At 45.1% G+C, this 16,351-nt stretch overlaps 1 protein-coding gene across 1 annotated transcript; it reads right to left on the bottom strand.

Moving 5' to 3' along the window:
- Window positions 1-1,768: 1,768 nt before the first annotated feature.
- Window positions 1,769-14,131, bottom strand: spats2 (spermatogenesis associated serine rich 2). The gene is made up of 12 exons (XM_080854089.1): window positions 14,064-14,131; window positions 9,753-9,832; window positions 9,250-9,358; window positions 8,713-8,762; window positions 7,682-7,928; window positions 6,902-7,048; window positions 5,381-5,516; window positions 5,149-5,207; window positions 3,851-3,960; window positions 3,570-3,672; window positions 3,302-3,468; window positions 1,769-3,120 (listed from the first exon to the last, which is right to left on the bottom strand). Exons 1-12 carry the CDS (start codon window positions 14,086-14,088, stop codon window positions 2,866-2,868), a joined length of 1,488 nt encoding a protein of 495 aa, XP_080710215.1. The 5' UTR covers window positions 14,089-14,131; the 3' UTR covers window positions 1,769-2,865.
- Between the last annotated feature and the right edge of the window lie 2,220 nt (window positions 14,132-16,351).

Genomic DNA, 16,351 nt, shown 5'->3' on the forward strand with positions numbered 1-16,351 from the left:
CATGAATTGATGGAGGTTGAGTGTGTGAAAAAAACAATACTTCAAGACCTTCTGCGTTTGCTAACAAGTTTTATTTGATAGTAAATGAGTGTGCCAGTCAGAGGTGGCATGGGCAGGGGGTCCAAGTGCTGATTATCTGGAGCCAATGAAAGTGAAGGAGGCGCCAGGTGAGGGTGTGGTCATGGGAGGGGAGGGGCTTATGTCTTTGGTCCATACTCAGTGGAGATTGAAGAGGGGGAGTGAAAAGGAAGGGACAAGAAGGCACTTGAGTTTAGTTGTCTCAGGGGAAACAGAAAGCAGATCATCTGAACCACAGAGGGAAGAGGAGTCGCTCTAAACTAGTTCTGTAAGGTCCAGAGCTCAGTCACATGAGCCTGATGACACAGCTTCATACATAAGGGCCCTCTAGGGGGCAGCCTAACAAGTTTACATATGTACAAGTTTCAAAAGGAGACGAGATGAGAGCAGTGAGCAGTAAACGTTGTTAACCTGTTGATCATTCGACAAGATGAGATGACAACGGTTTAAAAAGAACTAGAACTAAAAGCTTCAAAAAGGCAGTACAATGAAAAAGATAGAACATAACAGTCTCTTTGGTGAACACCTTTACAGAAAGAGAGAATAAATGTCCAAAAATAGGACAATAAAACAGATGAAAAACACTGAAGGGGGGGGGGGGGGGGGGGGGGGGAATAAAAAATAAGGGGCGATCTATACTCAGTCTCCAACCTTGTCACAGAAGGTTGTTCTGTGGTACGTGTGTGGAGGATGGTGTGGGGTGTAAGGCTACATTGGCAGTGCAAATGTGGGTTGAGGCATGAGTGAATCCAAGTTCTGACTGACTGCTAAATCAGCCCAACACAAACAGCTGGACACAGCCGTCCCTGTTAAGTCATCTCAATGAAAGTCCTCTTTGCTTTTATGACAGGGTAGGCCAAATTCTTCATGGGATCAAATTGCCATCCTAAACCCAACACTGACTAACACTACACCAGTGGGAGTGAGAATGACCACACAGTTCTCACAGCATTTAGGGAATAACCCTACCAAACAACTACTGTCATACACAACAAAAAGGAGCCAAGACAACATTCTGAAACCACTACAGCTGACGAGTACAGCTTAGAGGCTCAAGATTGTTCTAGGAAAAACGTGTCAGCATGTAGTGAGAAATGGGCACAGGTGTAAACTATATGTTAGTGTTTAAAGTGACAGGCTCCTTCACTAAGATCCAGAATACAGAAACGATGCTGACTCTGCCTTTGTGGGTGGTCACATGGCTGGAGGTGACAGAGGCTCAACTGCCGCATGGAGTTTGAGTTACCCCAGGTGGTGCAGTGGTTGGGGCAACCGGCGCAGCAAGGTGGCTACAGTGAGGTATATAGCCTAACGTTTGATCAGACATTAAACATGTGCATCAATGGGGTTGAACCCATTTTCTTCAGCTCCTTTACAGAAACTTTGCTGAACAAGCACAAAACAAAAAACAAACAAACAAAGAAAAAAACCTGTTACGGTACATCCTTCAGAAAAAAATAAAAATAAAAAAATCAACCTTAACAGGAGACTGAGAACTTCTTCCAAAGGCTACATCAAGGAAGAATGCCATCCTGTGTGCTGCTGCTCTGAACGGATCACTTGCACAGTGATGTACGTGTTAAGCATGTCCAGACTTTGGAACAGCAATGCATCCTTCCAGTTATCCATGCATACACAGCGTGGGTGCAGTGGGACCTCCACCATGAAGATCAGCCAGTGGGGAGTTATGGGAAAGTGAACATATCTGGGAAGCACCCACCCACATCCCACACATATCTGATCTCTACTTATCCACGCAGACACACACACACACACACACACACACAATCAAACACACACACACACACACACAGACGGTAGGAAGTCTGCAGTTTTTTTTGTTTGTGCAGCCATGCACATCCACACAGGCAGCTGGACGGAGGAAGAGGGGGGAAAAGAAAAGAAAAAGAAAGTATGCGGCCCTAGTGGATCCACGTGGCAGAGGAGGAGGAGGAGGAAGAGGAGGCGGGATCTTTGCTGTGAGGCAGCATCTGAGCCAGGAAGAGTGAGGGTTTGGCAGCTCAGCCTCCCAGCCCATCCTATCCCAGCCACAACTACAGCACTCAGGCTTCAGCTCTACAGACAGCTCAGATCAGAAAAAAAAACAAAACAACTCAAACTCATTCAACAAGAATAGAGAACAGAAATAGTTTTAACTTGAAAGACAAAACAAACAAAAACAATGATCAAATTAAAGCTTACATGTTTTAGATGCACTTACATAGTGCACTAAACAAATACAAAAAGTTTAAGACTACATAGTTTGCTAATAGTCTCTGGAATGAATGTACATGGGTGTCAACAACACCAAAAAGAATTTAAAAGATTAAAACAAAAAAGACAAAAAGGAGGCATCTGGAGAGAGGGATGGAGATTTACAGTGAAGGAGAGAGAGAGCGAGCGAGAGAGAAGCTCTGCAGACACACGACAGGAAAGAGGGGAGATTGGACAGGTGGCACTGGAGCTCAGCAGAGAATATGTAAACTTGAGTTTGATTCTTCATGAGAAGGGGGATGGGGTGTGGACGTGGAGGGAAGGGGAGGTGCACAGACACAACTGGCCAATGACAACACAATCCAGAGGCCAATGTTGGCCAGCTCTACTGCTCAGCTGCTCTGAGGACTCCAGCTAGTTTCAACTCTGTTTGCGAGCTCTGTGTGTGTGTGTGTGTGTGTGTGTGTGTGTGTGTGTGTGTGTGTGCACAAGTTGGCCAGGCCTAGGGGTGGAGAGGGTGAGAAGGGAGGGTTTGTGATGCGAGTGCTTGGTGTGTGTGTGTGTGTGTGTGTGTCAGGGGCAGGGGGTTCGGGGAGGCCTCTGGGGAAGCCCGTTCTGAGCAGGACGATCATGTCGACTGTAGGAGGAAGAGTAGGTCGGGCCCCAGGTGTGGGTAGTAGAGGTAGAGCCGTCTCCATGGTGGCGCTCGCCATGATAGCGCTCACCCTGATACCGTTCTCCTGGGTAACGATAGCCACCCCGGCCAGGGTTTCGGTCGTGGTAGGAACCATTAAACCGTTGACCTCCGCGCCGATTACCCTGGTAACCCTGAGAGAATACAATAAAAAAAAGAAGAAGAAAAAGTCATGCTATTTCAGAGTTCAAACATAACCCTAATAATACCATGGTAAGATTAGGTCATCCCTAATTCAGTAGCTGGTCTGACCAAATCAGATGAACATATCTGCACAGACGAGCACAAGAGCCTATCGGGCGTTGCTCTGCTGACCTGTCTGTGTGGTTGGTTGGGGCGACCTCCAGAGGGCGGAGCCTGAGCCGGGGGGGCAGAAGCAGAAGTTGGTGCTGCTGAGGGAGCCCCCGCTGCTGGGCCAATGAGGGAAGAGGAGGAGGAGCTACAGCGAGAGCGGCTGGAATACCCAGTCTGAGGGTGGTACACTACCAACAGAGATACACACAGTTGACATGACATCATCACAGCCCACTATCAAAGAGATGATCAACATGAAATGAGCGTATAAACACAAGTAAATCCACACCTTCTCCAAAAGACGTGATGTTGGCCTTGAGGGGCTCTAGAGAGTAGGTGAACTTCACAGCTTTTCCCAGATCCTCGTCATACTTGCGCTCGCTAACAAAGTGCTGCCACACCAGAAGACATACATCAGTGCACATTCAGTGAAATCACTCTTCAACTGTTATGGTGTGGTAAATTACATCACTCTTCAACTGTTATGGTGTGGTAAATTACATCACTCTTCAACTGTTATGATGTGGGAAATTAAGGTATAGTGGGATGCAATTACTAAATGTGGGGTACCTTGATATCTGCGCGGAGTTCGCTCAGCTGGTCTTCAGACATGGAGGCTGACTGATCAGTCAAACGCCGGAGTTCTTCTGCTCGCTTCTGCCTGCCATCCAGAATAGCCACTGCAACACAGGGCAGTCACATCAAAACACAGTGGTGTACAAGAGAGAGCAGACAGACTTCTTGTCATCTCTAATGCTCTACCTGATAACTTGAGGTGACTGAAGAAAGCTCATGTAAGTAAAAATGGCCTTCATGCAAGGCTCTACAAGACCTAGCTATAATGGAGGCAGGTTCATCAAACAGGCCAGACACAAAATCCAAGAGCAAACATATATCAGTAGTTTTTTTTAATTTGCTCATGCTAGTCAGTTGCTTTTTATGTCAATAGGGTTATTGGATCAACAGCATTGTTATTACCTTTATCAGAACAATAACAACCCCTTGCAAGGCCATCCAAGCTCTTTTTAGCTTGTTAAACAAGCGAAGGACGCCATAGTCCTGCAATTTTCAAAATGACTTTTCTTTAAACCTAAGGTGATTTGTTGGTGAAGATGTTTTGGGGTTTTGTATTCACAGCTGTTCCCCATGAAGCCGGTATACTATGTGTCTAAGCCAGAGTGGCACCTAGGCCTTAGACCCCGCACACATGCCAACAACGCGACGGAAGCGACATTCTAAATCCCGTCAATTGCTGTTGGGAGGCAAGCCATTGTGACGTAGATAAGCGACTTGGGCGAAACGAGCGTAAAAAAGTTGGGAAAAGTTCAATCCTATAGAAGAGCTTTGCGTCGCTGGCATGTGTCCGTACCGTAAGGGACAGTCAAGCAGCAGAACGTAAGAAACGCTTAGGTACAGCATTCCGGTTTTTGATGAACTAAGCAGACCTGTGACCAGACAACACAGAACCTACACTTCTCACTGAGGCTAGTGTATCAGACAAAAACAAGTCAAGTAAGCCTTGGTCAATGAGCTTGACACAAAGGAATATTGCAAGAGACTTTCATTCATAGTAGGACCATATTTTAGCAATTAGTACTTAGACTGATAAAAAGGAAAGTAGTGAGTGTTGCTATTCCAACAGGCTGACAGTACCACTTTTTAAGTGCTTGTTTTTTTCCAGAGTAAGGCTGGAATCCTTGGAATTTCTTGGTCTCAATGTTCCTCTTCTGTGTTCTCAAACACACACAGGACAAAGGTCTCATTCAAGGATGGGACAAACTTGATACTCTTCCACCCTTGAGCCACACACACACACACACACACACACACAATTGAGACTTTACATTCACACAGGTATTCATACTCACTGGCTTCAGCTTTCACTTTATCCATCTCAGCCAACAGTGCCACCTCTCTGTCCATTAGACTGGGGAAGAGAGAGATGGAGAGAGTGCGTTACTCAACACGTACTAGGGAACACACACCACATCCTGACTGCCGGTGTGGTGTAAACATGATCCATGTCCCACATTTGTGAAAGCAGCTCAGGCTCTTGGCTGAGCTGCAGGCAGAAAGTAGAGGGAGTGGGAGAGTGAGTACCAGCTCTGGAGCTCCGCAAAGGTCTGCTTCATGCACTTGATGGAGGAGTCCATCTCATCCTTCACCAGCACACGGTAGCGAGTCAGAGACGCTGTACACCTCTGCAGGTCCTTCATCGAGCGGTCAATGTTGGAGGCTGAGACAGACAAACACACACACAGGTGAAATACACCTCAGAATGGAGTTCAAATGAATCCTGGACTATATACACTAGGGCTGCAACTAACTACTATATTGACTTACATTGATCAATGAATCTGACAATTAGTTGATAAGGTTAAGATTGAAATCCTTTAAAATGTATATATTTGAAGATTCAAGTTTTACATTTTCTAGACCATGTTTTTTTTTCTTTTTTAAATAAACAGATGCTATAAACAAATTATTGAATTATACAATGCATTAATACAATAACTGACACCGGTGGTACTAAACGATCCTGGTGACACTTTGATGTTAAGCATATGGGTATGAACAAACAAAATGCCACACAAAATTCCAATCACCACTCATTGCGTTGCTAAACACACTTTATTTGGTTTCCAACTTAAAGTTAGCCAAGTGTTCTTCTGCAGAGCCAGCAGGTTTCCTTTTCAAGTACCTGTATATACCAGATACACGCCCGTGCTAGTCAACCCTGCAAAAAGGGGTGTCAGTTGCATTGCAATGACGCAAAGGCCAGGGTTGATGAAATGTTTCCCCATCCTGCTGATGTTGCACAGTCATTTTTAGTTTGTTCTCTCATTACAGCGAATTGATGAACCCTAGTTACTCCATTAATCAAGGAAGAACCTTGTTTGTGTGTGACGAGCAGTCAATGCGTGCTACATGATTAATGACGCGACTAACTCATTGACTATTAGTTTGCACCTATTTTTAATAAAACCTCATCTCAACTGAGCGTTTCACTTCTGTTACCTCACTCTTCACTATAAAGTTCACACTGTGCCTTAAACTTTTAAGCGCGCACACACACACACACACACACACACAAAAGAATCACACACTGAGGACTTCCTTATGACATGTTGCGGCTGACTGCACAATGCTTGTGTGGGCCTGACTGTTCCGGGGGCCTTCCTGTTGCCAGGTTGTCAGCAGCTTTAATGACATGTTGGGATCTGACACTGCACTTCTACACATTCATCCTGACCTGGCCTTCCTCTTCAGATGGCTTAACGTGTCACTGCTGCCTGGAAGAGGAAATACTCTTTCTTAGAAGAGGAGCGTCACTATGGGGAAGTCATAGCTATTTAACTGGCTCATTTGAGCAATGACAGGCATCACAAAAATGTGTGTGCTTTTACTTCCTGGCTCATCGGGTGTATAATGCATGTCCAAACTCTGCAAATACAAGTGTGTGGAAAAACAAACAAGAAAACAAAGCAAGCAGGTGATCCTTTCAATTCCAATGATGACCGTCTAACATTGACAGGCTTTGTTGATTTTTTTAATTTTAATACCGTCAGTGATACTGGGTTGAGTGTTGGGTAATAGGAGCCTATAATAATAAAATCTCACCAATTTTTTTTGCAGCAGATGTGCCTGATTGGTCACTTGGGAGGAAGGAGGAGCTAGAGCTGGAACCAGGTCTGGGACGGGACTTGTTGTTGCGGGAACCTTGGTGATGGAGTCCAGGACTTACAGAATGCCGCTCTGCTTCAGGTGCTGAACACAGGTAAAGGCACACACATGTTAACTTCTGTACAAAAATCAAAAAGAAAACTATCAAATGGAGAGAAGACCAAACTTCCAGAGATATCTCTCCAATCTAATATAGGGCACACTTGAGCTACAGAATATGAGAAGTGAAACCGAGAGTGGTTAGTGAAAAGGGAGGCGCTGTCAGAAAGGAGTGTCATTTTACAGCACTGTACTTTCAATTCTATTTCTTGACTGCTTGTGGCAAGTCAACACTTGAGCTCTGGGGTCAATACACTCTCTTAGCGTTTAAGCAACCACTATTAGATTGGTGTCTTGGGGCGGGGACTGCCAGAATAGCTTAACAAAACTATTAAGTGGAGACTGACAAAGAATAAAAGGGGAAGGCCATGATGAAATGAGCCCCAGCCTAGTGCTTTACATGAGAGACATGAGTCAGTGTCACTAACATTTCATGTACAACTGCACTGAAGGGGTGAGAGCTGAGATCATTTAATCAGGTAATTACTAAACGTATCAGGCATCAGCAGCACTGGGAGAAGAGCCACAGGGAGCAGCATGTGTGGTTGGCATGCGTGTGGTTGCTATGCGTGTGGTTGCTATGCGTGTGGTTGCTGTGCGTGCGGTTGTGGCTGCTACCTGTGAGGTCGGGCAGGTCGGGCGTGGCGGGCTCAGAGTCCAGCTCGGCGTCCAGTGACACGGAGTCCAGCTGCTCACTCAGGGAGTCCAGAGAGTCGCCCTCGGCCGCCAAGGAGCCGTTGGCATGAAACCCGTTGAGAGTGTCGGGCGCCTCGGGAGGGAGGGTGGACTCAGAGGGGGTGGGTTCAGGCTCAGGCTCAGGATCGGGCTCCTTGGCCTGGGGTTTGGGCTTCTTCTTTTTTTTGGGCTGGAAGGGGAAGAGAGGAGGTGAAGGACCAACCAGAGAAACACAACTCACTCAACCACCAGAACAGACCCTTTCAACGGGTGGGACAGAACGTGGCTACACCTGTCAAACTATCGTCTAAAAACTATTTCTCAAATTTGGTTTCTGGCTTCAACTCTTTTCGTTTCATTGACTGTAAAGCATGGCTCCAGCTGTAAGAGATACCTTTATGCCAGGATGTTGAGTATGTGGACAGCTGCATCAGTCTGTATTCAAAGTATGTTATGTATTGTTGATAAATGGGCCCACAAGGTTAATGGCTGCTGAACATGTTCCAGCAAGCCATAGGCTCAGGAACTGGATCCTTCCAGAGAGACACTTAAAGCACTGAGGCTGATTTTTGGTATATTGAGGACATTTATAGCTTACTACTGGAACCCAACATTATTTTTGTGTGTATAATAATAATGCCAGCCTGCTGCATCACCCTGATCTCCTAATGGCACTGCATCGTTTACAGTAGAACTGCAATGTCTTAAAACACTTATTAACACAACCATTACAATTATAAATCAAATTCTTCACTATGTGCTGGGGATGCCATATCTTCAAACAATATGCTGCAACCATTCATGTTCAAGCCAGCTACCTGGAGCTACCAATCACTACTAATTTGGAGCAAAAGTGTGTGTGTGTGTGTGTGTGTGCGGCTTGTCTGTGGACCGAGGGTTTTCAGTCAGAGATTTTGATCAGGATAGAGCAGGAATGTGACACCCAGAGGAAGTGTCCATCATCTTGGACATACCTTCTTTTTCCCAGTGACATTCCATTCTTTCAGGATCTCCACGGCGCTGCCTGCCAGAGATCAAAAGCAGTGGGTCAGTGAAGGCAAACACAGCAGGCTTGCTTGCACAACACGTACACACTCACTAAGCACACAAGCAGCCCCACTTCATTGGGCAGGAACCTTCTGTGAGCAGGCCCATCCCGAGGCTCAGCACCTCCATGGTGACGTCTGCCCGTATGTGTTCAGTACGTCTGACACCTGGGTCCAGACACTGCCCTGTGTTGACAGAGGCTCCCTCAACCACTCAAATGTGCGTGCGTGCGTGTCTATCAAAGTACACTTGAGAAATTCTCAAGGGCATAGCCAATTTCCCAGTTGAGGTAAGCTGGCAAACATGCAACCATAACAACATAAATGAACAAAGCATAATAACCGATGTTCACTTCAGACACACACACACCCCTTTACCTCCAAACTAACCATGTTCTCCTCCCCGTGTTCTCACACGTCTACACTTAAATTAGTGCTTTTTTTTTAATCCACTTCCAGCCGTACCTTCGACAAATGCCTGCACAGCGCGGTCCACGCAGTACTCAAAGTGCTGGAGAACCAGGGCGATCTCGTTGTTGCTCTTGTTGGGGACCACAGCACGCACCGCGTTTATCTGCACAGCCCAGAGGAAGAAGGGAGACAGAGAGAGGGAAAGGAGGGGGGAAGAAAAAGGAAAAAAAAGAGAGAGAGGAAGTGAGAGGCAGTCAATCTGGAAAAGATCTTAACCAAACTCAGCCAAAACACACCAACCCTCTGGCCCCACACCCCTCTCCTTCCCCACTGGATGTTTACTAGAACAGTCTGAAGCCCACTTAAGCAGTCATACTAGAAGTCAAGAAAAAAACTCAGTGCCAGAATGGCAGAATTTGCACATTATAACAACTGTGTGGTTTCACAGCTCAGATAAGAAGACATTAAGTTGGCATGCATGAGGATTAAAGTGGATAAATATTCTTCAAATCTGAGGAGCGTTCACAGAGTGAGTGAGGAAATGCAAAGTCTCCCACCTTCTCCTTCATCCGCTCAAATGTTCCTCCCTGGGACATCACCATATTGGAATGAGTGTCAAAAACGACACCCGACGTATCTGCAAATGATAATGACAAAAGCACAAAAGAATTTAAAACCCACAGGCTTGGGAGAGAAAGTCTTCTGCCTGAGAGGCACTGAGGTTGAGAGCCCTTCTCTGGTCTGCTTTCTGTGGAGCTGGCAGGAGGCTGTGGAGACTCCAGGAGGACCTCCCCCTAAAATGTAGGTCGAGAGGAACTCATCCAAACTGCAGAGGGGGTGGGGGAGCGCTACAGCAGAGGCCCATGAGTTTCCTTTCACTCTTCTTGCTGTGGTATGCCACCTATGTCAGCTGAAGACGCCAGATGGAGGGAGACTTGGGCTCTCTCTCCCTCTTTTACTTAAGCCTGTAGGGCCTGTTCACCAGATTAGGATAAAACCCTCTCATATTGACAATCACACTCTGTCCTCAAGGACCATTAGAAAGTTTACTGCCTTTTTTTATTATTCCACCTAGTCAGTCAGCCTATTTGAAATGCAAATAGGCCCTTCCTCGACACACACGCATGTGCAAACATACTCATACATGTGCAAACACATGCACATGCCAAAAAAAAGGGGAGGGGTGGTGAAAAAGCAAAGCAAACATGTTTGTCATCTTGTCCATGTTGCTTTTCCATGGCGAGTCCAGTCCCAGGGCAGGGAGGCAGGGAGGCAGGAGCGCTTAGGGACATGCAGGTGTGTTGGCACAGAGAAAAACACTCCCCTTGCCCTGGAGGACACCAGTGACTCTCCAAAAAGAAAATGATGCCAGTGTACAGCTGGGAGCTCACTTGCTGGCCAGAGTTGACCGCCTGGCTCTGGACAAACTACGAGTACAAAGATGGGGGCATTGAGGACACAGGCCTCCCAAAATAATGGGAACCATAAGGCTAAATCTCTTAATACATCTAGCATCAGCAGATTCAGCTCAGATGATCCCAAATGATTTGGTTTGCAAATGCTTGCCACACTCACACTCAGCCTCAGAAGTTCATCTACGTGTTCTCATTCATTGACATGCTAAGTCATATATCTAATTCTTGCATTTCCAACTGTTTTATCAACTACCTTCTGTCTGTAGAATCTGAACAAGGCTTAACTTAATGTCACTGATTGCATCTCTAAGAAAAAGCCAGTCACTATTTTGAAATGACTGTTGTGCTTATGAGCCATGAACAAAATCACCTCACTGTTCAGTGCCAAATTAAAAGTCACACAGTGCAGTATGTTGTGTTTGCCATCAAAGTTCAGGTCAGTTGTTATTCCTAGGTCTATGTCAAGCTTCAAGTCATTTTTTAACATTGTTACAAAGTAAACATTGGGTTTTTCTACAAAGCTGTACAGCACCTATGATGAAATGACAGACCTCTCTTACTACTGATTGATTCACATTGCTGTCAGCACCTTAGACACACACATGCTGGTCTGGGGCTGCTGGGGCAATCCGTAGAAAAGGAACTAGAGCAGCGATTACAGGTAGCAGGAATCTAGACAGTCAGCAATCCCCAACAACAAGAACAAAGACACTTACAAAAATAGCCTGACAAGTTGCACAAGCATCTCCGTGCCAACGTCACACACGTCATAGGACTGAAAAGATTTGATAAGGCTGGGTGACACCTCAGCAGGGAGGCTGCGAACAGACACTCTTGAACTCTGGCTCAAGTGTACCAAAAGAAGGCAGGAGCGATAAAGAAGCCGTGCAGCCTAGCAACAAACTGATTCCATAAAGCAAAACAAGCATTCTAGCACATACAGCTGTTCAGCAATGGCTCCCATCAAAAGAGGGTGTGTGTGTACATACTAGTACACAATTCTTTCACCATTTCATGGTTAACTATTAATGCATTAAAAAATAAATATACATGACACAGTAGGCACTTTTTTTCCCTTAGCAAATGCCTTTCAAATAAATTTACAAAATGTTGTGTTTGACTACCCATTACTAGTTTTCATAGCCCCACACTATTCAGAGCTCAAGACCTACACAATGTTCTGCACAGATTAACAGTAGTCACACTTATAACACACCTAAGCACTGAGAAATTCCCCATAACCCTCAACTAATCCACTTCTTCTGACGTGTTTCACTCATTTGCATTATGTGTTTACTCCTTTCACAATGTTCTCCCATTTGTCTGATGGCCTTCAATAAACAGTTATCTACCAAAAGGTGGCTCCACGCAGACTGCAATAAAAAATGATTGGGTCTTCAGAAGACTTTTGTGAACACTTAACAATGCACCTGAATTAAGGTAGCCAAACATGTCTACATGCAAGGGTAAAGCTAACCTTGGCCTTTGATTAGACTTTAGACCAAGACTAAAGTCTTACAGTGTGAGAGTACCTTAGGCCTGTATTATGGACACTCGTATTGAGCCAGACTATTTGCAAAATGAGATGCAATGATACAGACTTTACTTGACAACTGCACAAAGGGAAGCAAGGCATCCACCGGGCCAGGTGTCTGAACTGCTGTCTGGCCGGCTGGCTGACACACATACGCACAAACACACACACACACACACGCAGTGTCATCTATGCAAACTTACTGCACCAAGCCCAACTTTCCATCAGCACAAGCCTTATTAGCGTGGCATGTTGCCAAATGTCTACACCCTGAGAAAAATGCCAACACACCAAAACTACATACAATTTGCATTCAAAAGCATTTAGCAATTTAGAGGAGATATCTATGCAGTTCAAAGACATGACCATGGAAAATGATGAGGGCTGTTAGCTAGTGGGTACAAATGTGATCAACTGAATCACTTAGTCAAGGTAGATAACAGTAGAGAGATGGTAAAAGGCAGGGTAACCAATTTATTTCAACATTTTTGTCACGTTACTTGAAATCATCTTCACATCCTGACAGCAATGAATACATGAAATACTCTAGAAAAAAGAAAAACAAAAGAAAATCCGTAAGCTGTGACAGCCGCAGAGCTGTAAAACGCCTATTCAATTATTTCATTCAGCCCGGATGAAATGATAGGATGGCCTACCTTCCTGTCTACTTGTGAGCTCAATGAGTGGGACAAGTCTTCCACAAGCTTAGGCAGACATATTGCTATAAAAGCTAGCAGGCTAGTCAAACAAGAATGTGACTGCAGGAATTGAAGGGGCTGAAAAATGACACCATTGTTGCTGTTTTTCTGTTGGACAGGTTATTATGAGGTTTGTTTAGGATGGAATTATTATTTTCATGTGGTCAACATAGCTACCTTTCAATAATTCTACCAAGAGGCATGTCCCAAGGACTGCTTCTCCCATTTGATCTTGGAGGAGCACATTTCTGGCTTTACACATGGGTGTGTGTGTGTAAAGTTGCCCTGCAGGCTCAAGACCGGCATTTCAAATGGAGGAAGGCCAGAGTGGCCCCTCTTCTCTCCCTGGGGCCACATATGTTTCAAGCAAACACTTTTATACTGAAGAACGCAATAAATACAGGATTATGTCTATAAAGTCATGCAGCATGTGTGACCCAGCCAGTCATCCATTTCCGCCGTGTGTGTACATTCGGCTGACCTTACTGACGTTCCACATGGTGAAACCTACGGATTCTTTCTTTCTACTGCTTTTACAGATTTTTGTATTTATTTATTCTTAAATGGTCATCGAAACACCTCTATTTCACGTATTACTAATACTTTACTACATAAAGAAACTGAACAAACTGCTGCTGAGGAATGCTGATAACCATTTCAACTGTATGGTCACTCCAAGCCCTCATTTCTAAAGCACTGCTGGAGACCATAATAACGCAAGTAGAGGTTAATGATATGGCTGGTGTGGCCTGAGGTGAGGTTTGGTAGCACAAGTCTTGACAAGCCTGGACAACTTAAGATGGTTTACAGTGGGTAGAACTAAGGGGATTTGGATGGAACCAGGTAGGTAGGAGTGCTGTGATGGACGTGATGCATGTGGGGAGAAGTGACATGGGTCATGAAAGAACAGGAGGAGAGAGAGAAACAGCGTGTGTGTGTGTGTATGTGGGGAGAAGTGACATGGGTCAGGAAAGAACAGGAGGAGAGAGAGAAACAGCGTGTGTGTGTGTGTATGTATGTGGGGAGAAGTGACATGGGTCAGGAAAGAACAGGAGGAGAGAGAGAAACAGCGTGTGTGTGTGTGTGTATGTGGGGAGAAGTGACATGGGTCAGGAAAGAACAGGAGGAGAGAGAGAAACAGCGTGTGTGTGTGTGTGTGTGTGTGTGTGTGTGTGTGTGTGTGTGTGTGTGTGTGTGTGTGTGCGTGTTTAGGGGGCTTACCCTTAGGGATGTTTTTCCGGGCCATGCTGTACTCCGCTTGCTGCTTTTTGTTGGTGAACACTTAGCACTTCACTTTCATAAGAAACTAGTGTGAACGTCTGGTTGAGAAACAGGGGAAAAAAGACAGAAAAAACTCATTAACCAAGCAGAACACACAGTGCCGTGTTCCTCAGTCTAGTGTCCATTGTCTCATTTTAAGCAGTTTGTGCTGTCCTTATGCGCTCACTCTGCTGCTGCCGCAGGAGGTCAGCAGCGGCTCAGATGACATCCTGGGGAGGAGCGGGAGCAGGGTCAACCCAGGACAACCCTAGTGGAGGAAAGCCCAGGGTCCACATGTGCACTTCCCTTCCTCCGCATAAACCCCTTCACAATAATTCTCAACCCTCCCCACCCACTCAATACTGAAAAGCAATCCCCCTGATAACTAAGTCGTTCCCCTTCTCTAGACCTAAACAAATATGCACCACCTTCAGCCTAGACTACAGAAGCATTGAAAGGCATTTTCCACAATCACCGTTACAAATTGTTTACGACGACCATTCAAAAGAAAGTGGACACCATCCATCACTCCATGCAATGACCTCTCCAGATGAAGGCCTACATTGCACAGACCAACTCAGTCACATTGGTTGAAATTGTTCACAGCCCATTTCCTCTCAAATCTAAGTTAGGTCTTTTGAAGAGTTTTCTATACAGTACTGCATATCCCTTATGCTTCTGAAGCCCATTTCCTCTGCTCATAAACTCATCTGATGAAAAACACATTTGGATGAATGAATGTCTGCCTGTTTGGCATACAGTTGCAGAATCTGCATTCAATATTGCGCTTGGCAGCAGCTGCCTGGCCAGAACAAGACTGCAGGAGCCATTCCTGCCGAAGCAGATCACCTCCAGTCTGGATAAGTCAATCAGAGATCTTGATCACTGCTCTCATCTTATGTCACTGTAAACCAGCTGTAGTAGAATGGCAATGCATCTTCACGGATCAGAACAGTGACACTTAAACATACCATGATCAAATTGATAGTTCCATCGTGAACACCGATTGCAAATCTGAAGGACAAACCCTTTCCAGTCAGTTTTCTCCTCAGCCTGCAGGTTGTTGTGGAAAGTAAAATGTACCCAGGTCCTGTCTGCTCTCATGTGCTGGCTGTGACCAGGGCTGAATACGTCAAACCCCACGCAGTTTCTTAACAGCTGACGCACAAATCCTTCAGGGCTCAGGAATATGTTCCAGCTGTTTGCCAAAGAGGAGGGAGAACATCCAGTCCTACACTCGTCAGGCAGGTTGGGTGTTACTCTAAGCCAATTTTAACAATGCTCGAATATGCCCTGCAGGCACCTCTTCATTCATGTAGAGTAGACTATGGGTGGATATCTGATCTTGAACCTTTCTTAAAATAGGATATTGTGTATATCTTTGTCACAGTACACAGCAAGTACGGTGGGTGCATTCATAGAATGGTACAAAAAAAGTGGTCAATATAAGAAAACGTTTTATATTTATGATTTAGATTCAGTTTTGCCCCATGTTCATTCAGCCAGAGGTCACAGCAAGTAGCAACAGATAAGGCAGTTAACCTTAGAAGTCCACAAAGGAAGGCCCACAGGATAAGGGCAGAGCTAGGATTAATGACTGCTCAGCATGAAGAGGTCTTTATCTGCCAGGCCAAGTTGTCATTTTGAGTTCACTGAATTCAAAATCACGTTGAGCTCTGCAACCAATTTTACTTGGAATTACAGTTCTCGTCACATTTTCATTACTGATCACACAACAAGGAAATTGAATACAAATCCGTGTTGTTTTAGGGTAGAGGCAAGACCATGACAATGACAATCAAACTGAACATGAAACCGCCCGTCATAACTCTAGAATATCTACAAACGTTTCACGAGGAAGACTGCATACACCATTCCGGGTTGAACTTTGTCACTTTTAAACTTACATGACTTATCAGACTTTAATATAACGACGAAACACTGTTACATAACAATCCACACGGTTCATACTATTGGTTAGTTAAATGAGTCCAGCTCTCTTTACGCAGCAGCACGTCCGTGCCATGGAAAAGGAACTAAATTAAGTCAACTCATGCACCTAGCTAGCAAGCCAGCATTGCAAAGATCATCATAGATTTAACGTTACATCTATATTCAAGTGAGCTGCCCCTGTAGATAGATAACCAGTTGACAAAATTGATTAACATTCGATAACGCTACACAACAGCACTTTCTTTCCTAACGTCAGTAGTCCTGGCTAGTTAAACATATAGGTAACGAAATGACGA

The sequence above is a fragment of the Sprattus sprattus genome (assembly GCF_963457725.1).
Source record: "Sprattus sprattus genome assembly, chromosome: 16".
NCBI classification, from domain to species: domain Eukaryota; kingdom Metazoa; phylum Chordata; class Actinopteri; order Clupeiformes; family Clupeidae; genus Sprattus; species Sprattus sprattus.

What these genes read in the sequence shown, in the direction of transcription:
- spats2 (XM_080854089.1), bottom strand. Translation starts at nt 14,088, where the DNA reads ATGGCCCGGAAAAACATCCCTAAGG. An exon ending in TTGAGCGGATGAAGGAGAAG is followed by an intron (nt 9,359 to 9,752) that starts GTGGGAGACTTT and finishes TGGGCTGTGCAG; the next exon opens with ATAAACGCGGTGCGTGCTGT. An exon ending in TGTGCAGGCATTTGTCGAAG is followed by an intron (nt 8,763 to 9,249) that starts GTACGGCTGGAA and finishes GATCTCTGGCAG; the next exon opens with GCAGCGCCGTGGAGATCCTG.